The sequence below is a fragment of the Suncus etruscus genome, chromosome 1, assembly GCF_024139225.1.
Source record: "Suncus etruscus isolate mSunEtr1 chromosome 1, mSunEtr1.pri.cur, whole genome shotgun sequence".
NCBI lineage: Eukaryota > Metazoa > Chordata > Mammalia > Eulipotyphla > Soricidae > Suncus > Suncus etruscus.
This window is the reverse complement of record NC_064848.1, coordinates 172336105-172364093: the sequence shown is the minus strand read 5'-3', so window position 1 is coordinate 172364093 and position 27989 is coordinate 172336105. Positions and strand designations below refer to the sequence as shown.

The window sequence follows — 27989 nt, the reverse complement described above, 5'->3', positions numbered from 1 at the left end:
CACATAAAGTTTTCCCTCTTTCACCTTGAAACCCATACATTTTTAATTTAAAAATTTTTTTTAAAATTTAACATATTCAAAATAAAGAAATTTGGGGAATATAGCTTTTTAACTTATATATAATAGCTTTTTTACTTATATATAATACATATAAATTACTTTGAAAATTAAGGTAACATCCTAATGATATAACCAAAATAATTCAATGGTTTCATTATTTCATTCCAAAATTTACCCAAAAAAAAAATATCGATGCAAAAGTATCAATCATGTATTTTCACATACACAACCCAGAGACTATTTGGAATAAGTACAGCAACCCCCACCCCATTTTTTTGGTCCATCACAGCTTTTTAAATTAAAAAAAATAATATCAGAAATTGTTTAAATTTTAACTTTTATGTCTTTTAGTGTATTTGCATCCTAAAAATCGTATTTGTACTCAAGTGAATAAATTTCACTGTGATCTGATCTTCTAATATATGCTTCCAGGTACCTGCCTATAAATCTAAAATCAAGGATTTCTGATTAAGAGCTCTTCCTACATGTTATCTTTCTTGTTTAGGCTTTTGGGAGGAATTAAAGATAAGGGAAAATGGAATATTCCTTATAATCCCAACGGTTTGTGCACAGAAGAGTTTGCTGGTTTTAATTTTAAGTTCAGCAAGTAATTCCTTTTAGGTCAATTTCATGAGAACATTAAGACAATAAATCTGAGAAAGTTATTAATGATCCTGATATGGAACACCACAATGTGTATATCCAAGTAATTCTTAGAAATTCTTTGAAAATAATATTTTTAACTTAATAACAATTATTTTATTTTTTTACTTAGGTAACAAGAATGCTGGTTTTTATTCACTAAATTCAAGTCAAAATTCACTATCAGATCAATAATGGAATTTTGAAAACATTCACTAAGAAATCTTAGAACTATTACATTAGCAAAATTCAGTTGCTTTTTTGTAAAAATTCTTTTCTTGGTTTTTGAGTCAAACCTGTCCTACTCCAGAGATCACTACTGGGGCCGGAGAGATAGCATGTAGGTAAGACATTTGCCTTTCATGCAGAAGGACGGTGGTTCAAATCCCGGCATCCCATATGGTCCCCTGTGCCTGCCAGGGGCGACTTCTGAGCATAGAGCCAGGAGAAACCCCTGAGCCGGGTGTGACCCAAAAACAAAACCAAAAACAAACAAACAAACAAAAAACAGAGATCACTACTGATGGTACCCAGAGGACCATTTAGGGTCCCAGGGATCACGCCTGAATTGGGCATATGCAAGGCAAGCACCTTACCCCTGTACCATCTCTCCAGCCACAGATTTTTTAAAATAAATTCATGAAGCCCTGTGTTATACTCCCAGAAAAATAAATTATAAATAAAAGTTAATTAAGGATGATGATACTGATTATTAGTAGAGCTCTACATGCTCATGAAGTATTTAACATATATGAAATACATTTAAAGGTTCAAAAAGATAGTACAGCAGATAGGTACATGCCTTGCTTCTGGACAACCTGCATCTAAACTGCATCGTCTGAACACTGTATATCTGAAATGTAATATGAATAACTTTGCAAAACATTCTAAATAAATAAAACCTTTCTAAAGTGTAAAAATAAACAGAGATAATTATAAAGAAATACATTTTTAAATACTTACCGTTTGTTGCAATGGAGATCATAGATAGGTGTTTTAAACTGAATAGACTTGACCATTTCTCCAGTACGAAGTGAATATAGATCCACACAACAGTAAGGTGGGCTTGTACTAAGAAGAGAAAGAATGTGAAAAGTGAGGCAGGAGGCAAGAGAAAGAAAGGCAAAATAATAAATCAGTAGCTCCCAAAAAATGAGGAGAGGGCGAAGTAAAGTCTACTTTTTCTTAATCAAAATCATTTATAAAAATTTTAAACATGGCAGGAGAACACTGCAGGGGTCTCAAACTCAATTTACCTCGGGGCCGCAGGAGGCAAAGTTGGGGTGATCCTTGAGTGCAAAGTCAGTAGTAAGCCTTGCATTGGGGGGTGTGACCCAAACAACTAAAACAAAACAAAACAAAAAAAGATTCCTCTAGGGCAGGGCCACAAAATGTTGTACGGAGGGTCACAAATGGCCCACAGGCCACGAGTTTGAGACCCCTGGTAGAGGATTCTTGCCTTGCATGTGGCCAACCAGGGTTTGATTCCCCAGAATCCAATATAGTCTCAAAGGCACTACCAAGAATAATCCCTGAGCAGAGTTAAGAATAATCCCTAAGTACTGCCAAGTATGACACAAAAACAAACAAAAATTTAATTTATTAAGGTATGATTTACACAGTTAATGATACATTATTTACAAAATTATTTATGATTGAGTTTCAGGCATAATATACTAAACATAATCTGAAAGCCCCTTTAACACATTAGCAGTTCTTCTTTAACCATAAAGAAAACATCATATGTCCCAATCTCATTTCAAGAATGCCTCACTGAATAATAAACAAAAAAATTCATATGCTTATCTCAAATAATGCAAAAAGCAATTTAATCAATTTAAAACATGAAGTTATATAGAATACTCGTTGGGGCTGGAGAGACAGTACAGAGGATACAGCACTTTCCTTGCATAAGGCTGACCTGGGATACAACCCCTGGCAGCCCATATGTTTCCCAAAGACCAGTAGGAGTTATTCCTGAGTGCAGAGTCAGCACTAAGCACTGAGCATTACTGGGTATGACTCAAAATACAAACTAACAAAACCAAGTTACAGAACATTTGCTTAGCATATGCGAGCCCTTGGATTAAACACAGGCACCAAAGACCGCAGTAAGCACTACCATGTGTGGCCTCACAACAATAAATAGTTATCTTAAGAAAATTAAAGCTGGGGCGGGAGAGATAGCATGGAGGTAAGCCATTTGCCTTGCATGCAGAAGGACAGTGGTTCGAATCACAGCATCCCATATGATCCCCTGAGCCTGCAAGGAGCGATTTCTGAGGGTAGAGCCAGGAGTAACTCCTGAGCGCTGCTGGGTGTGACCCAAAAAACAAACAAACAAACAAACCAAAAATTAAAGCTATGGGACCGGAGCAGTGGTGCAAGAGGTAGGGTGTTTGCCTTACACACACTAACATAGAATGACTGGGGTTCGATCCCCCAGAATCCCATATCATCCCCCAGAATCCCATGTCATCCCCCAAGCCAGGAGCAATTTCTGAGCGCATAGCCAGGAATAACCCTTGAGCATCACCAGGTGAAGCCCAAAAACAAACAAACAAAAAAGCTACTTATGAGAAACAGTTCACTAATATGATAAAATATAACAATCTCAGAAGAAATAATAACTAATGAAATACTGGCTTCAGTCCAAGTTCTCCCTTTGACACATATTTATCTGTCTCTTTTCTTGCTTATTTTCACTCTGAAGCAAATTGTGTTCTCTCTCAAATACGTACTCTCTCTCCCCACTCACATCTTTTTAAATAAGCTTCAATAAAAACTATTTTAAGAAAAATGAAATGAAAAAAAACAAGAATTTTATCCTGGGGCCGGGCGGTGGCGCTGGAGGTAAGGTGCCTGCCTTACCTGCGCTAGCCTTGGATGGACCGCGGTTCGATCCCCCGGTGTCCCATATGGTCCCCCAAGCCAGGAGCGACTTCTGAGCGCATAGCCAGGAATAACCCCTGAGCACCGCAGGGTGTGGCCCAAAAACCAAAAAACAAAAACAAAAACAAAAAAAAAAAAGAATTTTATCCTAAAATAATTAACTAGATAAGAATACTCATTATCACATGGTTTTTCTTGAACATAGGAAAATCATGTGTATAAAAAGTAAAGAACTCAGGGGCCAGAGAGGTAGTGCTAGAGGTAAGGTGTCTGCCTTGCAAGCACTAGTCAAGGGTTCGATTCCCTGGCGTCCCATATGGTCCCCCCAAGACAGGGGCAATTTCTGAGCGCTTAGCCAAGAGTAACCCCTGAGCATCAAACGGGTGTGGCCCAAAACATCAAAAAAAAAAAAAAAAAAGTAAAGAACTCAGTTCTATGCTAAGTTCCTTTCCACAAGGAAAGTCCCTTTTCCTTTCTCCTCTACTTTCCAATAAATTTTTCTACCTTCTAAAAAAAATTAAGAAACAAAGGGGTCAGAACAAATAACACAGCAGGTAGGATGCTTGCCCCTACACATTGCTAACCCAGGTTTCATCCTCAACATTCCATCTAGTATTCCACTTGAGCACTGTCAGGCGTAATTTTTACAGTGCAGAGCCAGGAATAATCCCAAAGCATCACTGAGCATGCTTTTAAAAAAAAGGAAAGAAATTTAATAAATAACTAATTACAAAAAGTAAATTATTATTTATTGAAAATCTGGTAGTATGGGGCCAGAGCGATAGCACAGCGGTAAAGTGTTTGTCTTGCATATGACCAACACAGGATGGAAGTGGTTCAAATCCCAGCATCCCACATGGTCCCTTGTGCTGCCAGGGGTGATTTCTGAGCACAGAGCCAGGAGTTCCCCTGAGCATCACCTGGTGTGATCCAAAACCAAAAAAAAATATATCTGGTAGTATAATTAAAAACCGCAATGGCTATGAAATAAACATGTAGGTAACACGTTATATTATAAAGGTATAAACACAGAATAAAGTATGGATTAACCAACGTCACCAAAACCAATATTATATCCAATAACGTACATGTCTTTACAAATTAAAGCTACTCAAAATTCTATGAGGAATGAAATTTCTTTCTAAAATGTGGAGTCAGAAGATAAAAGTGTGTAAGGTGCTTTCCTTGCATGCAGCACAACCAGATTTGATCCCTGACATCTCATACAGTCTGCTGGACCTTCCAGGAGTGATTCCTGGTTCATAAAGACAAGAATAACCCAAGCATTGCTGGATGGGCTCAAAAACAAAAACTACATGGACATGCATTCAATACGTTAAGAACAAATAGAAATCCATGTCTACAGTATAACAGAAAAAATAAGTCAATTTTAATGAAAGAAAATGAATAAATCAATACAATAATAAATTCATTTCAATAAAAAATTGAGTAATAAAAACCTTTATCAAATGGTTAAAAAGAGTATAAAAGTAATTTTTCAACTTATAAGGACAGAATATATAGCCCAAAAACAAAACTAAAATTGACCACAAAAGGAAGCGAGACATTTTCTTATATTCTATAAATTTTAATCCCATGAATGTGTATTTTTTAAAAAATTAAAAACATGGCTAGAATGTGGTTCAGTGGTATAGAAACTCCTTGTACATAAGTACAAGCATTTGATAAGATACAGTACCTGATCAAGATAAAAAACTGTCAACAAGATGGGAATGAAAGGATCTTTTCTCAATAATCAAGGCCATTTACCAAAAGTCCATGGCAAATATTATAATCAATGGAAAACTAACAAACTTTTCTCTAAAATCTTGCACAAGTCAAGGCTGTCCCCTCTAGCCACTCCTATTCAATATAGTACTAGAAGTACTTGCCATAACAATCAGGCAAGAAAAAGATACCAAGGGCATCCACATAGGAAAGGAAGAAGTCAAGCTCTCGTTGTTTGCAGATAATAATACTATATTCAGAAAATCCTAAAGACTTAACCAAAAATCCTCTAGAAACAATAGATTTGTATAGCAACTTGACAGGATACCAAATTAACATGCAAAAATCAATGGCCTTCTTATACACAAATAATGGTAGAAAAGAAATAGATGCAAAAAAATCTCATTCACAACAGAACCACAGAAATTAAAAAACTCTATGCGCAAAGGTCAAATCCCAATGGATTAAAGACCCTGACATCAGACCTGAAATTTAAGGCATATAGAAAAAAACATAGGCAAAACACTCCATCACACTCAGACTAAAGGCATCTTCAGGGAGGAAACAGCACTACCTAAACAAGTGGAAGCAGAGATAAACAAATGGGACTACATTAAACTGAGCAGCTTCCGCACTTCAAAGGAAACATGACGTGGATACAAAGGCCACCCACAAAATGGGAAAAACTATTCACCCAACATCTATCAGATAAGGGCTAATATCTAAGATATACAAGGTACTGACAGAACTTAAAGAAAAAAAAATCTAATCTCATCCAAAAATGAGAAAAAATGAACAGACATTTCCTCAAAGAAATACAGATGGCCAAAAGACACATGAAAAAAATGCTCCATATCAATGATCATCAGGAAGATGTAAATTAAGATAACAATAAGGCATCATCTCATATCACAGAGACTGGTACACATCACAAAGAACAAGAGCAACCAATGCTGGTGTGGATGTGGGGAGAAAGAAACTCTCATTCACTGCTAGTGAGGATATCATCTAGTCCAGCCTTTCAGAAAAACAATATTGATGTTCCTCAAAAATCTGGAAATTGAGCTACCATATGATTCATCAATACCACTCCTAGAACTATACACTAGGAACACAAAAACACAATACAAAAATGCCCTCTGCACTTCTATTTTCATTGTAGCAATATTTACAATAGCAAGAATCCGGAAATAAATCAGATGCCGGACAACAGATGAGTTAGCTAAAGAAACTGGTACGTCTACATAATGTAGCTGTTAGGAAAAATGAAGTCATGAAATTTGCCTATACATGGATGGACATGGAGACTGTGATGCTGCATGAAAGGAGTCAGGGGGAGAAAGACAGACTCAGAATAGTCTCACTCATCTGTAAGATATGAGAATAAAAATCAATATGGTAATAATAACCAGAGGCAATATAAATGAGAACCAAAATTATCATAAGCCCATGATATAAAGCTTACTAGAAAGAGTGGTGAGTGCAGTTAGAGAAATAACTGTACTGACAGCTACTGTGCCTGTCCAGAAGATAGGGGAAGAGAAGGGAAATGGGGAACATTGGTGACAAGGAAAGTTGCACTGGTAAAGGGGGTGTACATGCTATAACTGAAAACCAACTATAAATAATGTTGTAACCACAGTGGTCAACTAAAGAAATTATTAAAAAATATTTAAATTATTATTAAAAATACTTCTTTCTTGACAAGATCAGCATCTTAAATGTGTAGGTTTTAATCTTTAACTAATTTAGGCAATTTTCATTTGTTATCCCTAAAATATTCTTGCAAGTAGTTCATTTCATTTTTGGGCCACACGCTGTGATGCTTAAGGGTTATTAAGCGTATCTGTATCCTGGTTAAGCACTCAGAAATCGCTCCTGGCTTGGGGAACAATGTGGGACGCTGGGAATCCAATGGCTGTCTGTTCTAGGTCAGCTGCATGCAAGGCAAACACCCTACCTTTGCGCCACCGCTATGGGCCCTGCATTCCTTTTTTAAATGCTTTTTTCCTTTGTGTTTATGTGTATTTTATGGTGTGCTGCGGATTAAACTAAGGTCCTCACATAAGCAAAGTATTCACTTTACCACTGGGATAAATTCCTATCCCCCAAAAGCTAATTTATTAAATAAGAAAAAAATCTTTCATATAAAAATAAATTGAAATTCAGATCTTTCAACATTAAAAATCTCTTTTCACTGAGGGCCAGAGAGATAATAAAGTAAGGTGCTTGCCCACCACACAATGGACCTGGGTTCCATCCTGGCACCCCATATAGTCCCCCCAAAACTTCCAAGAATAATTCCTGAGCAAAGAGTCAGGCATAAGACCTGAGCACTACTAGATGTAACCCAAAAATAAAAAAGAATTTTTTTTTACTTGGGTGTCACTCCCTCCAGTGTTCCTAGAATAACACAATGCCTGTGATTGAACCTGGGATTCCCACATATTAAGCATATATTTGAGTCCTTTAAGCTACTAGACAGGCCCAAACTTTCAGCTTTTAATACAAACATAAAAAAATCCAAAGCAAGCACATTATTGTGAGAAATATATTTTTAAAAATAAGAGGGTTTTCATCTTACTCTTTCAAGAATAAGAAAGCATTCTTGTCACTCAGTAACATCACATTTTAATGGTCATACTATTTTAAAAGACACTTCAACAAGGAAAACAGAGAGACAATAATTAGTACATTAAAATATATTCATATTACAAACCACTGAAGAATCAAATTAAAACCACTAATGAATAATCCTATACTCACAGAATCACTAATTTTGTTTTGTTTTGTGTTTTGTTTGTTTGTTTTGGGCTACACCCGGTGACACTCAGGGGTTACTCCTGGCTATGCATTCAGAAATAACTCCTGGCTTGGGGACCATATGGGACACTGGGGATCGAACCCAGGTCCGTCCTGGGTCAGCCGCATACAAGGTTAAATCCCTACTACTGTGCTATCGTTCCAGCCCAGAATCACTAAAATTTAAAGGACTGCTTGCTAATATAGAATGCGAACCACCTGAAACTCTCATAGTAAAACTATAAGGAACATAAAATATTGCAGTCACTCTGATCATTTTAGTAGTTTTTTCTTAATAAACATCTGATTATCCTATGACATGCCTATTTGTTGTTTATAATAATTAAGTGCCAAGCAACTGATGGATGGATGTGCTGTGAAATATAGAAAACTGTGGGAAAGGAGAGAGATTAAGCACATCTGCAACAAAAGCAAATCTCGAAATCATTATGAGGGAATGGGGTAGAGAATAAGAAAGGAAGAGAAGCAGGGAAGATGGGTATTAAAAGTCTACATACTACAGACATTCAATTAAAAAAAATTTTTAGAGGAAGAAGCAATGCTAAGCAGTGCAAAATGACATGAAAAAATTTAGGGGTAGAAATGCCCTGCATCTTGATCATGTCAATTATATACAACTGTATGTACTGACAGAAATGAAAGTAAGAAAAAGGCTAGTAAAAACCTGAAATTCAATATCTAAAACTGACACAGGCAAAAATTCCTTTCTTAATGTTCCCAACTAATTAATTCAGTTTTCTGCTAAGAGGCTAAGTTAATAATGAATGAAATCAAACATTTATTTTAGACCAATAGGGAGAGGAGGAAAAACAGCTTGTCACTTTCAATTAGCAGCTCATTATAGCTCTCATACCCTAGAAACTTGAATTCTGATCATTTTGCTGGCCTCCTCTACAATGTCCCAAGTGAGATTCTTCCTGCAGAAAGCTTTCAATAGAAACAGACAAAACAAACCATGCAAAGACTCAGTTTAGAGTTGACAGAAAAGATTCAATAAAACTAAACTGTTTTTATGGGGATGGTGGGAAACTCATATAGAATGTCTAGTAGAAAAATATAATTCCTTAAATTTTCCAAAGTCACACACTCATAAAAACATTACCTTTTCTATTAATCACATAGATGTGTACACGCCTGGCATATCCTTTTGTTCTCTATTTTCTCTTTCTAAAGAGCCTTGACAATTTCTCTGTAACATAACAAAACAATCTTCATTTTCCTCATGGGTAAATTGATGAGAAATTTTCCATACCATCAGAAGTATGTGTGCCACATAATATAAAGGACATGTGTTATGCTAAAACAGAGACATAAAACAAGCTTTCACATTGTACTCTAGTCTATACCTAATAATACCATCATGTGAAATACAGGCAGACCCTCCATTCTATTATACAGCTCAACAGGTTCATATTTTTTACAGATTGGTGGTGAATATTTTAAGTCATAATTTCTAGATAAATATAATATGTTAAGGGAGTAAATTACACAAAAGGCGGGAGCAAAATTTATAACTCATTTAAATCTATTTCAAATACCACAGATAATATGAAAAGCAGAAGTAATGTGATCTATATGTCAAATGGTGTTTAAATAGCTCTAACATGTTCAGGCACATGTGTCTTTTCTATATATGTGTGTGTGTGGTTTGCATTAACATACAATGTAATGTATACATTATACTTTATACATTTTCTGATAAATATAAAAATGTACAATTTTTCTTCATTGATTTTTTTCTTTACACAAGCCACTTTATACAAAGTAATGGAAAAGGTGATGAAAGTTTTTGTTTAAAAAAATTTATTTCCTACTCTATACTTGACATATCTTCATTAAAAAAGTTAAAGACTATTATTTAAGAAGGGGGGAATTTTCCTACAGCAAAAGGTATAAATTTATATAATTAACTCACTACAATGAAAAAAGTTCAAATACAACTATTTGACCATGAGTTTTTAAAAGTCATCATTATTAAAATTGAAGAGACAAATACTCATAAGCTATAAACAAAATAGGTCACTTGTATTTCTCAAAAGGAGAATTATTAAAAAACTACAAATATAAAAATAAACAAGTTTAGTTATATTTAAATGCAATGTTTATTTTTAGCCTTTTCTTTCTCAGTAATCTGTCATATTTTATATAATTATTGTTTCCAGTTCACAACAAAACTAAGCAAAAACTTCCTATATGCCACCTGTACCCTGACCTTTTTTTATTTTTATGGACCATACCCAGCTGCAATCAGGGGTTACTCCTAGCTTTGCACTCAGAAACCATTCTTGGCAAGCTTGGGGGACCATATAGGATGCCAGGGGTCAAACCCAGATTGGCTGCATGCAAGGCAAATAACCTATCCACTGTACTATTGCTCAGGTCTCACTACCTGTCCTATTTATACATAATCTTCAATTATCAATTTTTCCCACCACAGGATAAGGAATGAGACAATCAATGAGACCTCATTGATATAGCACAACCATCAAACAATTTACACTATGCTTCATACTTCATATATACCCTATGATTTCAGATTTATAACAACACATATTTAATATTACAGTAGTATATCTAATAGTTTCACCACCCTAAAACTTCTGGATGCTCTTCACTGACACACTAAGTTCACCAGCTAAGACATGGAGACATAGAGATGAATGAAAAAAATTGTGTGTGCCTACACACACACACACACACACACACACACACACACACACACAATGGAATACTATGTAGCCCTAAGAAAGAACAAAATCATGCAATTTTCAGCAATATGAATGAAATTAGAGGATATCATGCTTGAGTGATGGTCGAAAAGAAAAAAAATACGTATATAAGTTATACACCGAGACATTAACAAAGAGTCAAAGGAAACACAACAGGAAAATTGATTTACATAGCTGAGTTGGTGGGGAAGAGAAGCAGGATTCCTTGGGGGACTGGAGATGGCTCCACAGGTAATCGGTATGGTACTGGAATTATGTCGGTGAAAAAACATTATTAACAGTATTGAAATCCACAGATTTAAATCAATTAAAAAATTAACCTGAGGGCAAAAGTGGTAGCATAGTGGTAGGGCATTTGCTTTGCATGTGGCTGACCCAGGACGAAAGCGAGTTTGTTCCCCGGCATACCATATGGTCCCCTGAGCCTGCCAGGAGATATTTTTGAACACAGAGTCAGGAGTAACCCCTGAGCACTGCTTGTGTGACCCAAAAACAAAAAAACAAAAATTTAACCTGTGATAGTCTGCCTTTCCATATCTCTACCCTTAATGGAGGCACTTTGTTTACCTGTTTTGTGGGGGGAAAGAACACACAGGACAATCCTAGTCCTGTACTCATGGATCACTCCTGGCACTACTCAGGGAACAATATATAGTGCCATGACCAAACCAGGGAGTCAGCAATATGCAAGGCAAATGCCTCACCCACTGTATTATTTTCTTCTTCTTTCTCTTCCTCCTCCTTTTTCTTGTTCTCTTCCTCTTCTTCCTTCTTTTCCTCCTCCTCCCATAATCTAGATTTACCAGAGTTTATTAATCCAATGACCTACTGAAGGACATTTTTGCTTCTATGTACCATCAATCAGGAACAATGCTTCTATAAAATAAACTTATGTAACTTTGGTCAACTTAATTTAATGCAAATACATACAGAAACAATCCTACCCTTGGAGTTTCAGTGTATTGCAATGTATATAACAAAAGAAACTCTTCAAGTCTGTAGCATTGGTTCTAGCAGGTCGTTACCTATTTCTAACCTTACAAATGTGTAAGCAACTCCTCAAAATGTGTGGGCTTGATGTGTATCATGCAAACAGAGTAACAGAATAAGCAATTCAATAAGCATGTGTAAAGATGGGTGCTTGCTCAACAGGGAACTTGATGGACACTAGGATTGCAACTCTGTCTCTGATGGATCCTGTAATGATGTACAATATGAAAGGAAAGACTATGGCAGAGTTGCAGGGGGCATTAAGAATTTGCAATTCCATGATCATCCACATATAGGAAAATTTCATGACTTCATCTCTCCTGATGGCTGCATATTCCGTTGTGTATATGTACCACACGGAATCTATTATGTTAAGTGAAGTGAGTCAGAGGGAGAGAGATAAGACACAGAATAGTCTCACTCATCTATGAGTTTTAAGAAAAATGAAAGACATTACTGTAATAAGGTTCAGAGACAATAGAGTTAAGGGCTGGAAGGGCCTGAAGGACCAGCTCACACTTTGAAGCTCACCACAAAAAGTGGTGAAGGCTATTAGGGAAATAACTACACTCACAGCTAGCATGACAATGGTAAAGAATCAGAGAAATAGAATGCATGTCGCGAATACAGGCAGGGGTGGAGGAGGAGAGGGGCATTGGCAGTGGGAATGTTGCACTGGTGAAGGGGGGTATTCTGTTTATAACTTGAACCCAACTACAAACATGCTTGCAATAATGGTACTTAAATAAAGATTTATATTAAAAAATTAAAAATAAAACCAGCTGAAAGAAAATAAAAGAATCATTCAAAAAATTTTAAGAAAAGAAATAAAATGGAAGAGAAGAAAAAAGAAAGAAGAGAAAGCTCCATAACAAGTATATTTGTGGAAAGTATTGTATCTTCAATAAAGTCATAAATACAAAATAAGAATAAAAAAGAATTTGCAATTCAATACCAATTTATAAGAACTAAAATCTATGTTCCCATTTTGGATACTAGTATTTGCAAAAAGCTGTCAAGTAGCTCGTAGTTGAAGAAACAGATTCTAGGGCCAGGGAGAGAGAGCTCAAAGGATTGGTGCATATAGGAACCTGGAGCCTGCAGGAACCCACGTTAAATTCCCAGCACCACATGAACCTTGATCACCACCAGAAGTCCTCCTCAAACAGAGTGTGAGAAAAGAGAGGTGAGGAGAAAAGAGGGAGAAGAAGATAGAAGAAGAGGGAGGAGGTGAAAACACAAATGTTAATAAAAACATTACAACAAAATGTGAAGCGGTTGGTTTTAATTTCAGGGTCACACCCCACAGTGGCCAGGGCACTTGGCAAGGTTTGAAGGACCATAAGGGGTTTCAGCAATCCAATTCAGTTGAGGGGTGCAAGACAAGCCTCTGTTGCACTGTCTCCAGTTATAATAAGATTTTTGAAAATCACTATATAATGGGTGACAGAAATTCATAAGCAAAAGGGGGCTGCCACACTGTAATATTCAAGACATCTTCACCTCCACCAACCTCAAAAATCTATTTAAAAAAAGAATACTTTAACCCATAAAAAGTACAAAAATAAGTTAAGAGAGACTGACACTAATGAAATGCAAACCTTTGTTTTACTATATTCAGAAATGAAATCAACTATACTAAATATGCTTGAAATTTTTAAAAGAAATTATAGGGCCCGGAGAGATAGCACAGCGGTGTTTGCCTTCCAAGCAGCCGATCCAGAACCAAAGGTGGTTGGTTCAAATCCCGGTGTCCCATATGGTCCCCCGTGCCTGCCAGGAGCTATTTCTGAGCAGACAGTCAGGAGTAACCCCTGAGCACCGCCGGGTGTGGCCCAAAAAACCAAAAATAAATAAATAAATAAATAAATAAATAAATAAATAAATAAATAAATAAATAAATAAATAAATAAATAAATAAATGAAATTATAAAAAAAGATGTAAAAGGAAAAGATGACCTAACAAATTGAGAATATAGATAAAATGTCCCCAAAAAGGGGCTGGAGAAAGAGTTCAATAGTTCAATCTCCAGCACTACATAGTCCTTCAGTAGCCACAGGAACAACTTTGCAGCACCAAGCCAGAAGTTACCCTTGAGCATGACAGGGTGTGACCCACAAGCAAACTAATTAACTAAAACTACTTAAGGAGCCATAATAAAACTATTAAGTACAATCTCTAAAATGAAAATTGTACTAAGAGGCCAAGGAGACAACTCAAGTGTTAGAGCACATCTACAAAGCCCCATGTCAGATAACTGGTATACCATGGGCCCTCTAGAACCTCATGGTGCTGTCTTGGGATCCCAAGAGTACTACTGGATGTGATCCTGAGCATCATCAGCCTTAAATAAAAATAAAAGTCCGCTTACAGCTTGACAAGGATCTCATCTAAGCTAAAGCCCTCAGTTATGCTATGCTTAAAATATTAAAAACATTTAATTTATGCATTAAAAAAAGTCTGTTGTCTTACAACATTAAGTCTATCATAATATGTAGCACTGAATATACAACCAAGGGGCCAGAGTGACAGCACAGCACTTAAGTATGCTTGCCTTGCAAGCAGTTGACTAGGTTCAATCCCAAGTTTGATCTCTGTCATTCCATATGGTTCCCCAAGCACACAAGAGGTGATTCCTGTGTGCAAAGCCAGGAGTAACCCCAGCAGAGCCAGTTATGGAGCAAAAACAAAACAATGACAAAAATAAATCCACAATCAATACAGGCTCCTCTCTCTTTTGTACACAGTGATCTTTCACTAATACAATCCCAGTAGAATATCAGAAAAATCTTCTGATGGTGATGGTCATGGAGGTATTATTTTCATAGTGCTGGAACAGAACCCAGGGCCTGATGTACTTAAAACAAACATACTATATATCACTCAAACCTTTGTGTCCAGAAGATAATTTGACGGAAAATAAAGAATTTAAATTGTTCTGCCAGTATAATACTCCAAAACAACAAATGTTCATTTAACTTACAGTATCTGAATATTAAATGTCAGCAATGTAACTAAAGTTTCTTTAACCTAAGTTTTAAAGAGAGAAAGGTTAAGGATTCTACTGGTCATAGTTTCATCCCCAGCAACATACGGGGTTCCCCCACACCATCAGGGGTCACTTATGAGCCAGAAATAACCCCTGAGCACTGCAGAGAATGACCCTAAACTAACGATAAATAAGTGAATAAAAGTTATTTCCTAAAGCTCATTATATTGAATTAATAATTTTGTTTATTTAAAAATTAATACATTTTAATTAGTTTCAATAAAATAAACTATTCTGAAACCTGAACTTTCTATTCTTAGGTAATATTGTAAAATATTAACAATGTTATCTACTTCCTTTTACTAAGATATCAAAAACAACTTCCAAAGTAATTAAACTGAACAGATGAGGGGAAAACACTTTTAATCAAAAATATTATTTTGGAAGTAAAGAGACAGCTGAAAAAGCTGAAGTGCAGTTGTATGTTCAAGGTCTCAAGTATGATCCCCAGCACCAGGGGGCACCCTGAGCACATCTGGGTGTGGCTCTGATAGCTTCTATGACTGGTTCCAAGCAGCAACATAACTTAATTCCAATAATCTTAACTCCAAATAATCAACCCTGCTGCTATACTGAGATAAATATGACAAGCCTCCATGAGGAAGGATCCAAAAAAGGTAATTAAGGTGAAGACATTTTTTCTTGATGAACATGTATTTCAAAGTTTATCCAGAGATCAGAGAGATAGTACAAGACTAGGACAGTTCCTTACACGTGGCTAACCTGGGTTGAATCCCAACTCCAAATGGTCCACCAAGCCCAATGGGAGTGATTAGTTAGCAGTCACCACCTGAGCACTACCCCGTGTGTGACCCCACAAAAAAAAAGCAAACAAAAACTTAGCCAAATGCACATAACGATACCATTTAGTGAATGAGTGAAAGCATTCAATCCATTGCTTGATTATCATTTTATATACAAATAATACTAAAGTGCTATCATGGAAAAATATTGTAACATTCTGTTCCAGATCTACCAATTAATGTTTAAGGGGGAAAAGACAAAAACTGTGAGTCCTAGGAACACCAATCCATTAAAATAAGCGTGAATTAGGAAAGAAAGAAAGAAAGGAAAGGAAGGAAGGAAGGAAGGAAGGAAGGAAGGAAGGAAGGAAGGAAGGAAGGAAGGAAGGAAGGAAGGAAGGAAGGAAGGAAGGAAGGAAGGAAGGAAGGAAGGAAGGAAGGAAGGGAGGGAGGGAGGGAGGGGGAGAGAGAGAGAGAAAGAAAGAAAGAAAGAAAGAAAGAAAGAAAGAAAGAAAGAAAGAAAGAAAGAAAGAAAGAAAGAAAGAAAGACAGAAAGAAAGAAAGAAAGAAAGAAAGAAAGAAAGAAAGAAAGAAAGAAAGAAAGAAAGAAAGAAAGAAAGAAAGAAAGAAAGAAAGAAAGAAAGAAAGAAAGAAAGAAAGAAAGAAAACGTTTTACAGGTGTGTTCAGTTAATTATACCTGTTGAAATACATTTTTTCCATGAAAAAGTCAATAATATTTTATGTCAAAATGGTGATGAGTTTATAGAAATTAAGAATGATCAAGATATATTGGATTTTCAAATATTTAATGAGATGTTGAATTTATGAGAGAAAATGGATCATCAGCATCATGCATGAAGGAATGATGATGGTGATGTTATAAAACCTGCCACTAAAATAAAAATAATAGGTCTATATGTAATAAATTTATTTTTGTGCATGATGGGGAAAGACATCACAAATAATACAAAGCAAGCAATTAGGCTTCATTTATAAATCTCTATAAAATATACATAAATTTTGAATCTAGGACTTTACTCCTAACTTTTACATAATAAACGTTTTCTTTATATTCATGTCTTTTTATTAATTGTAACTACTTAACCTGGACATTTTCAAAAATAGTATATTTTTATAATACAATACAACTAGCATCATGCTAAAACAATGCAAAATATGGCTTTTATGATTTGAAATTTCAAAACATTAATACCATTTTCCTTTATAAGGATTTTTATTATTTTCATTCATGATATTTAACAGATTGAACCAAAATTAGGAAAAGCGGAACAAAGTGTCTGAGAAAGTGACATTTTCCAAGAATGTGCATGTATAAGTGAAACACAAAATAGCAAAGACATTTTAAATCTACCACAAATTGCAAGAAGCATGGAAACACTTATTTTTAAATGGGAAAAAGCTGCACACCCTTCAACATGTGTTACTGAATCTAATCCTTTAAATATAAGAGGAAAATTTTTGATAGTATTACATTATTTGTATTCTTATTTAGCTCCTAAAGAACAAAAGCTAGTTGGTCACATTTTTTATTAAGTAATTAAACAGAAAAAGCAAAGAAAGTGGAAACTTAACCATATTAAAAGCTAAATTTGTAATTAGCCTAGTTAATAATAACATTTTTCTTCTGCAAAGTTCTGAATAAGCACTGGGTAATTAAAACTTCCAATATTCCCACCATGGAGAGAGAATGTTAAGAGAATGGTCTTAACAATGTTTTGACATGGAGGGCAACCAGGCAGGAAGAAATAACACCTCCTTATATATGCAGGAGGTAATATGGAATCTGGAGTTAAAATCAGATGTTCCTCAGTTAGGATACCCCATCACATACTTCATGTGAATCAAAGACTTAATACATTAAAATTTTCTCCTATTTAAAATTCAGTACAATGATAAATTTAATACAATTTTTTATTTTTAAAAATAATTCAAATTGAGGGCCAGAGAGATAGCACAGCGGTAGGGCATTTGCCTTGCAAACGCACCCAGGACCAAAGGTGGTTCAAATCCCAGCATCCCATATGGTCCCCCGTGCCTGCCAGGGGTGATTTCTGAGCAGAGAGCCAGAAGTAACCCCTGAGCGCAGCCGGGTATGGCCCAAAAAAACAAAACACAAAACAAAACAAAAAAAATAATTCAAATTATATTTATTCTCTTATTATTCCTTTAAGTGCTGGAAACTAAAGAAAGGGCCTCCCACATGCAAGGCAAGTGCTCTACTTGCTGAGCTATGACCTGGCACCAAATTAAGTTTTGCAAAAGACAAAAACTAATTATATTAGAAGCATGTTTAATATACAGCAATGAAAAACAAATGCTAGGGAAATCCAAATTATGGGAAATATGGATATAACAGAAAAGTCTCCAGTTTATATATATATAATGAACTTGAAATTTATTTGTGATGCTATTTTCCATTATGTATTCACAATCTTTGTACAATTAAGACTATTCATAAATATATCACTTCAAATTTTAGGAAAATATTTAAAAATGTTAGTGTACATTAGAGTTCAGTAAACTATGTGTCCTAAATCTACCCTAACTGGTAATTTTATTGGATGAGAGGCACAGCCAAGTTTTTCTTTATTTTCAATGAACAAATAGAGTAACCATCCCAGAAATTATAGTTGGCTAAGCTTCATAGCTGGCAGAAAAACTTTACTGATAATTGATTCATAGTTTATTTTTAATTCTAGTACTCTAATGTATTTCACTACCTTATCATATCCTTCTTAGGGATCTCAAAGTATTTGATTCTGTGGAAAAGTTCCTGAGTTCTAAGAAACTCTACAAGGATATACCTTTCAAAACTATTTGATATTTCCTGTACTATTGCTTCTCTTCTTTTGGGAATTATGCAAATTACCTCATTTTCTTCCCACTTTATTCAAGTTCTAATTTTATTCATTTTATATTTATTTATTTGGTTTTGAGCCACACCCAGTGACGCTCATGGGTTACTCCTGGCTATGCGCTCAGAAATCACTCCTGGCTTGGGGACCACATGGGACACCAGGGAACCGAACCGCTGTCCATCCTAGATTAGCATACGCAAGGCAGATGACTTACCGATTGGACCACCTCTCCAGCCCATCATTTTCTATTTATTCTCAATTCTGTGCCTTACAATTTCTTCATCAGTTCTGTGATGAATTTATTCTGCAGGGCTTCCTTTTATTCTCATGGGCCATATCCCTCATGCTAACTACCCTTACTTACATCTTTTTAAATTATAAATACTAATTTTTTAATTTTTATCTGCTTCCCAGGAATGCAATCCCTCCCACAAACTTTTCACAGAATTAGGTTTACTCATATTATGTAAATAATCAAAGATTGCTACTTTAATGTTTCTCATTAATGTTGAATGACTATAATACTTGTAATGATGTCCTTTCATTTATTCTTGGTATTGGCAACTTGCGTCTTCTGCTTTTCTTAAAATAAAAATTTTATTTAAAAAATTATAGCTTAGTAGGGGCCAAGAGAGATAACACAGTGGTAGGATATTTGCCTTGCACATGGCCAACCAAGGATGAACCCTGGTTCAATTCCCAGTATCCCATATCGTCCCCCAGCCTGCCAGGGTGATTTCTGAGTGCAGAGCCAACTGGGTGTGGCCCAAAAAACAATCAAACAATTGATCAATAAATAAATAAAGTTTTAAAAAATATATATAGCTTACTAAATTTTTTTAAATTTACTAAAAAATTTTGGTTGTTTTTGGACCACACCTGATAACTCAAGGGTTACTCCTGGCTCTACACTCAGAAACTACTCCTGGCAAGATTGGGGGATAATATTGGGATGCCAAGGATTGAAACCTGGTCTGTCCAGGCCAGCTGTGTGCAAGGCAAACACCTTACCACTGTGATATCACTTCTGTCTCTACATTTAATAAAACTTTTATAAATTTTATTGAAGCTTTCAAATAACTACCTTTCAGCTCAACTGATTTTCTATTGTCAGTTTCTTTCCTTTAATTCCAGTTATTATTTTATCTCTTTTACTTATCTGAGGTAAATCTGAAACATCTCTGGGTTTTGTTTATAAAGGCTACACCCAGCAGTACTTGAGGAAGTAGAAATTGGGACCACACCTGGAAGTACTTGGTTCTGTAGTGCTCAGGACCACCAGAATAACCGTTAGGACGCGGGGATATGTAATAGCATATAAACAGATAGGACATCTTATGAATCAAACTCCGGGCTTTGAGTCCACAACATATTTATTTCTCTACCACTTGAAATAGCTTACTATTCCCTTCTCAATATCAAAAGCTAAACTTTTTAGAAAATATTTTAAAGCTGTAAATATCCCCCTATCCCTGCATTATATACATCTTTAATTTTTTATTTTATTTTATTTATTTGGGGGGGGGGTTTAGGTCACACCCAGCAGCACTCAGGGACTACTCCTGGCTCTACATTCAGAAATCACCCCTGGCAGGCTCGGGGAACCATATGGGATGCTGGGGTTCGAACCTCTGTCCTTCTGCATGCAACGCCCCACCTCCATGCTATCTCTCCGATCCCACATCTTTAATTTTTTATGTTTTTAATCATTCACTATAATTTCCTCATAACTTTAAACACTTTTTGATTCTTTAAAAATACTTAACTTTTAGAAAATTAAAAATTCCTCATGATTTCTAACTAACCCACAATTTCTAAGGTGCACATTATCAGATGATTCTAGCTTTAATCCTCAATATATGATCAGTCTTAGTAAATGTTCTATTTATATCTATTGACCTCAAATTTTTATTGTGATGAACTTCTATACCCTAACTAATAACCTTTTTTCTTTGATTATTTCTAAAAACCTAAAATTAGGATAAGAGAGATAGTAGAGCAGGTAAAGACTTTATTCGATCCCTGTACCATATATGATCACCTAAACACTGCCAGAAATGAATGGTCCCTGATGCAGATCCAGGAGGGAGAGGGAGAGGGAGATAGAGAGGGAGAGAGAGGGAGAGGGAGAGAGACAGAGACAGAGAAAGAGAGAGAGAGAGCAGGGAAAATGGGTGGGAGGGAAATTGGGGACATTGATGGTGGGAAATGTGCATTGTACAGCAAACCAAGTGTCTAAAGGAAAAGAGGGAGAGGGAGAGGGAGAGGGAGAGAGGGAGAGAGGGAGAGAGAGAGAGGGAGAGAGGGAGTGAGGGAGAGAGGGGGAGAGAGAGAGAGAGAGGGAGAGAGGGAGAGAGAGAGAGAGAGAGAGAGAGAGAGAGAGAGAGAGAGAGAGAGAGAGAGAGAGCGCAGATAGCCGGGAGTAACCCTGAGCACCGCCAGGTGTGGCCCAAAACAAACAAAAAAATAAAATAAAATCTGAGAGTTAATCACTAAATTGGTAGATATATCCCTTCCCTTTCTTACTGTCAATGATATGATGCTGGGTGGAGGGGAGGAAAAACAGGGCTGGGACTGGGGTACAGGTGTTACATATTTGGTTGCCATGTACCAGGAATCACAAACAGCAGTGCTGGGACAGAACTACTAACTTCATGCCTGCAGCACAAGTACTCGACAGAAAGGAAGGAAGGGAGGGAGGGAGGGAGAAAGGGAGGGAGGGAGGACGGAAGGAAGGAAGGAAGGAAGGAAGGAAGGAAGGAAGGAAGGAAGGAAGGAAGGAAGGAAGGAAGGAAGGAAGGAAGGAAGGAAGGAAGGAAGGAAGGAAGGAAGGAAGGAAGGAAGGAAGGAAGGAAGGAAGGAAGGAAGGAAGGAAGGAAATGAAATAGAGATGATGATCAGGAGGACCAGTTCATGGTAGGTAGGTAGGAAGGAAGGAAGGAAGGAAGGAAGGAAGGAAGGAAGGAAGGAAGGAAGGAAGGAAGGAAGGAAGGAAGGAAGGAAGGAAGGAAGGAAGGAAGGAAGGAAGGAAGGAAGGAAGGAAATGAAATAGAGATGATGATCAGGAGGACCAGTTCATGGTAGAAAGCTTGCCACAAATGTGGTTAGGGTAGAGAAGGGACCACTATGACAACGAAAGTTAGAACTGATCAGACAAAAATAGGGTGTTAAAAGGGATAAAGTGATATGCATGATATGTACCCCTCCATTAACAGTAGTGCAAACCAAAGTGTCAAAAGGAAGGAAGAGAGAGAAAGAGAAGTAAAATGTCTGCCAAGAGGCAAGCAGGAGGGAGGGTAAGAGGAAAACTAGGAACACTGGTGGCAAGAAACATGCACTGATGAAGGGTGGTATACATTGAATGACTGAAATTCAATCATGAAAAACTATGTAACCAAGGTGCTTAAAGAAAGTAATTATTATTTTAAAAAAATAAGTTATGTTGACTTATTTGGGAGGGTAGGGACTAGGACAGGGGTGGCGAACAGGATTTTTACCCTCACTCAAAATGGCAAAATGCAATATGTGTTTAATAGATTATTGTTAAAATTATATGCTTTTGTGTGAGTGTTTGTCTGTTTTGGCAGGTCACTGCATGGTGTGGCTCTCTGACTCTCACAGTTTAAAATTTTGGCTCTTTGTGTCGAACTTGTTCACCACCCCTGGACTAGGGGGTGAATGAGAGTGGGTTCCGGGACAATAGAGGGAAGTGGGCACTCTGGTGGCCACTGCAGTGCTGGAACAACATATGCATGAAAAAATTGTAATGGTATTATAAGTCAGTGTTTCAATAGAAAAAAATGAAGAAAACAAATTCCCAGGAAAATTTCCCCAAAACACAAAAGAACACATGTTGCAAACTAATCTTCCTTGAAGAAGTAAATGTTAGGTGATCAGATCCACTATAAGTAATTTAGGTAGACAGAAGATTAGAGGTTAAGGAGAAAGAATCTAAAGCAATTTCAGTAAGACCAAGGGAAAGTTCTAAAGAAGTAGGAGGTATGGTAATAGGACGTGGCTTATCCAGAGTCATAAATGTTTAGAACAGCTACTTTCCTATCTAATAAAGTGGAGCTATAAACTTCTTCAGCACTTGTTATGTAAAGTGAAAGTCCCAATACATAAAAGGATGAAGAAAGAAAAATCTTCCAAGTCTCCAAGAAATGATCGTCTCTTTTGCAACTAACATTAAGCACATATTCATTAATCTGTCAAATATCTATATTAAATTTAATAAATTAAAAGATATGGCAGGCCTCCACCGTCAAATAAACATATTAACTGACTCGTAATAAATTTGCAAAATATGAAACCTCTCAAATGGTTTTAAGTAATGAGGCTAAGTGAAATATATCCTTATTACTTTATAATTACCTTACTATCAAAACTAACATGACGTCACATACAACTATGCCATCTATTTATAACTATAACCATACATATAAAAATATTTTATTTCAAAGTTATTACAATATAACTTCATCTAGAATAACACATGACAATAGACATGAGATAATTTGTAAATAACATTAATAATTTATATGAATAGAAAATTTTATTATCTTCAAGAACAAAGATAATAGAAGTTTGGTTGAGGGGCTTAAGTTTAAATTAAGCCAGTGATGCTCAGGGGTTACTTCTGGCTTTCCACTTGAAAATTACTCCTGAAGGGGTACAGAGGACCATAAAGAGATCAAACTCAGGCTACATTCAAGTACCCTGCCCACTGTACTCTCTCCAACCAGAAAACAAAAAAATTTAATGAGCTTATTTTAATAAGAAATCAAAATATTCTAGGGTTGGAACAAAAGTACTGGGACTTCAGGTAGGATTATAAAATGAAAATATCAATAAAGAAGTGCAAATGAGCTGTTAGTTAACTGTAGTTAACTAAATTTGGTGACTAGGTCATGTTATGTGTACATCTCACAAATTTATGAGCCACTCATTACTTAAAAAAAAACCCAAGTTTTTGTAAGGGAGAGACTAAATATTGTTTTTTTTCCTCTGTTGAATTAAATTAATTAATTTCATAGAATTTTTTGTTTTAAAAATCAATTAAGAGTGGGTCGGAGTGATAGCAAAGAGAGTAAGGCTTGCATATGGCTGAACCAGATTCAATCCCTAAGCATCCCATATGGTTCCTGGAGCTTGCCAGGAGTAATTTCTGAGCAAAGAGCTGAGGAGTAACCCTGAGTATCTCTGGGTAAGGCCCCAAAACAAACAAATAAACAAACAAACAAATAAATAAATAAAATGTTAACTATATGATACTATAGTAGAAGATAATATAATTATATATTTGATCAAAAACATTAAAATGTGCAACATGAAGAGAGATAATGAATGCAAACTATTCACTTCAGGAGATAATAATAAATTTGTATAGTCACGTGTACACTCTGGTCAGAGATACGGATAATGGTAGAGAGGCCAGAGATATGTAAAGAAAGGAGGTTTTACTCAACTTTACTGTCAACCTAGGACTACTCTAAAAATATAAAAGCTAAGAATGTTTCTCAACTTCCCTGAATTCGATTCCTATCACCACATAGACACACACAATGTTAAATACTAAATTAATTCAGAGTAAAATACTTGGCAAAATTCCGTTTTACAACTGATATTGAAATTGTGTAGTTGGGGCCGGAGAGATAGCATAGAGGTAAGGTGTTTGCCTTTCATGCAGAAGGTCATCAGTTAGAATCCAGCTTCCCATATGGTCCCCCTTGCCTGCCAGGAGCAATTTCTGAGCATGGAGCCAGGAGTTTCCCCTGAGCAGTACCGGATGTGACCCAAAAACCACCAAAAAAAAAAAAAAAAAGGAAAAAGAAAAAGAAAAAAAGAAATTGTGTAACACTCTTTCTTTGGCGAAACATTTCTAATAAGTCTTAAGGTTTTGAATTCCATATAATTATACTTTCATCAGTAAATTCATAATTAGAGCCAAATAGAGAGTACAGGGTTAAGGTACTTGTCTAGCATGCAACCAACCTCAGTTCAGTTGCCACACCACCTAGTCCTGAAGTAGCACCAACAGTGATCTCTGAGCATAAAGCCAGGAGCTACAATGCACTGCTGGGTGTGACCCAAACTGCTCTTGCAAAACAGAGAATCATAATTATTGTGTATTTGATACATACATATATTGTTTCAGTAAACTTATACAGTTCTATGATGTAAAAGTTTAAAATAAGGGAATAAAGATTTGGCTCATATTTTAATAATCCCTGGATTCAATCTCTAACAGCATTTTTTAATTGATCCATTTAATAATTTAAAGATGGAAGCCTTTCACATATGGCTCATTCTTATATTTTTTATATTCAACAGTAAACAATCATAGATTTCCCATTAACAGCAAAAAACAGTTATTATTTTAGGTACTGATATTTAATTATTAGTGAAGTGATTCACAGACATAGAAGAAATAAGAGCTAAAATTCTATCTTCATTAACAAAGGTTTCCAAATAACCAAAAAGAAATCTAAAATAAAATCTGCTTCAAATAGTTGAAAAGGTATTATAAGTAACTCTAACAGTAAGAAACATAGATTTTATTGAAAATAATTGAAATTAATGAACATTTTACAATTTTAGAATATATAGGATTCAGTGGGTCTATAAGAAACTCTGTTGTAACCTTCTGTGGAGAACATTTTTCTTAAAAAAGTAAATAAGAAAAAACAATGACAAGAGAAGATAGAGACAGAAGAAAAATAAAGTAAAAACAATAAAGATTAAGAAATAAATCACTTTATAATTGTTTTTCTGTAAAGTTATAGATAAACTTGAAATAGCAAGAGAAAACACTAAGGAAAACTTATTTGCAGTTACTCCAATAAAACAGCAAAATTGTACCTGAATTTAAAAGGAAAACTGATTTTTTTTAAAAAAAAATAAGCTAATTTATAACTGCTTAAAAGTAAAGCAGTCAATATACACAGAATAATTTTGCACAGTATCTTGTACATATAACCATATCATAATTAAAAAGCATAGCACACTCAAATAAAAACAGTAAGATCTAGCTCAGTTCACGAAAGATTTTAATTATACCAACCTTTCCCAAACAAACTTAAAGGGCTAGTACACTTTACTATGTAAAAGCATAGGAGTTCTTATTAAACCAGTGTTATTTTAAAACTTTGTTAATATACATGAAGTTTTACATATGAAATCAATAGGGACTAATTTATTAAATATGTCAAAGAAACAACAGAACATCAGAGCACCTGAGACACATTGAGAAATGATGGAAAATTAAAGTTAATAAATCACACAAACTTTCTCAAAATCAGGAATACTAAATGGACAAAGAGTTTAGAAAGCCTAGATATAAACATCTACTTATTACTTCTATAATTTTCCTTCTTGGTACTTGAAATGAAAATAGAAAATCTGAGGATTTGCTTATTTATTCTTAGGTGACAACTAAACATATTGTTCTTATTCAATTAATTATTCTCAGTGACTATCAAAATAAAGAAAACTAGTAGCATTCGACATAAATCATTCTTGCTTTACACTAAAAGGAATATATACAGATAAATTTTAAAAAGTACAGTAATCCAGTTTTAACAATATTATGTACATAGTAGACTGTGTTTCATAGTAGTTGGAAGAAAATGTAATTTCTTTTAAGTCTGCTTTTGTAAAAGGTGGTAAAATTGGGTGAAGGCATCAAGATGCATAATTGACAAAGCAAAAGTTGCAAATATATAATCCAATTCAATAATAATATTGAAATATAAAACATTAGAAGTAAAAATTAATTTTCCTAATACTGATTAAATTTATAAACATATAACAAACAAAAGTATTTAAAACAAACAGAACACTGGTAGCTATTCACAACTCACAGATAAAACTACAATATGAATGGTCACAGATGCAATGTTAAAGTCTAACTACACAAAATGCAGAATACTAAGGTTATATTGAAGCAATCTGCAACCACATCTTAACCACAGCAAGATGTGAATTTCTGATAAAACTATCTAAGAACTTTTTATTTCATGATGAAGAATAAAAATTCTTTATTGCACAGGATCAAGAAAACTGCTAATATGCTGCCTGAAAAAAATAATAGTTATTTAATATGATACTTAAATAAAAGACCACCAAAAGTAAATATTTCCCAATGAAATCAAAATTTATTTGCATTACAAAACAACACTGTGATTATAGTAATCTGTGAGTTGTCTAACAAAAATTTCAGAAGATTAATAAAGCACCAGAGTAGGTGATACAAGTTAGCACAGAAGTCTGGATGAAAAAAAAAATTTACTGAAATCTGGATTTGACCAAGAATACATAAAATGCAGCGTCAGTTTGCTTATCCTTTACTTAGTAGAGAAATACTTATTATTTAAAGCCTAGGATGAAAAGCAGGTGTTTTACGCGGTACAGATTCTTTTCATTCAGAAAATGAATACAAGAAGGCAAAAATTTTGACATATTTCTATTACTATGGAAAGATGCAAAGTTTCAGAGGAATTCAAGGAAATATGTCTGTCTAATCATAGTCAGAGTGAGAGGTAAGAGTGAAAAAGGCAAATTCCCAGTCCCACTTCCAGAATTAAGCAATTTGATAGTTATCAGTCTGACACTATAAAAATGGCAGTAGCATTCCTTTCAGAAAAAAAAAAAATACTTTAAGATCTATCTTATTAGAAATGAGCACTTACGTGTTTGATAAGTTCTTTTCACTTATCAAAAATATTTGCATTTTGAACCAGAATTTTAAACAAGAGGAGAAACTTTAAAAAAAAATAATAAAATAAGCCTACCTCAAGGCAAGCCTCAGTTCACTGGATCTATGTCACATTGATTTATAACAGTTATTTCTTAGAGGAAAAAAAAGCACACACAGATGCAAACAATTACTCTATTTTTGTAGGCAACAAGTGAGGTGGGTGGTAACTGAGAAATTTTTTTAAAATCCTGTCACAATATTCTGCTTTTTCTTAAGAAACCCTCCTCACACAACAAACGTTTGCCACATCAGAGAATTTCCAGGGCCCGAAGCACCACTTTGATTCCAGACCGCTGCAGGCATTAGCAGGAGGTAATTAGGGTAAAAAGTTCAGCCCCAGTTCCATGTCTAGAGTTCTGCCAGAAATAAATTTCCTCTCTGTTCACTGGTTTCTACTGTACCCTCCCTAAGAATCATATTGAAAACACATTTATCTTTGTAAAGTTTGTTCCTCTTCTAATTAACGTATGGCATTTACAGTGTTTAATAATTTAAAACGGCCGCAATCGCAGCAGTTTTGTCTTTCATAGCGGAGGGGTGCATTATCATTTTTCCTATAGTGCTGCTTCAATTGACAAGTGACTCAGAAGTATGCGCCGCAGCTGTTTTCATCAAGCTCTCTGGTCATCATAAGCTTATGTTTTATTCCCTTGTTTTGGAAAAGTGCTCAGACAAAACTGACAAACACATGCAT

At 35.3% G+C, this 27989-nt stretch overlaps 1 protein-coding gene across 1 annotated transcript in view; it reads right to left on the bottom strand.

The window, feature by feature from the left end:
* The window catches only part of BCAS3 (BCAS3 microtubule associated cell migration factor), a 662199-nt gene that overhangs the window by 513116 nt on the left and 121094 nt on the right, over window positions 1-27989 (bottom strand). The window contains exon 10 of the mRNA XM_049764542.1: window positions 1666-1773. Within this exon, the coding sequence (XP_049620499.1) occupies window positions 1666-1773 (108 nt within the window). The remainder of the gene's footprint in view (window positions 1-1665; window positions 1774-27989) is intronic.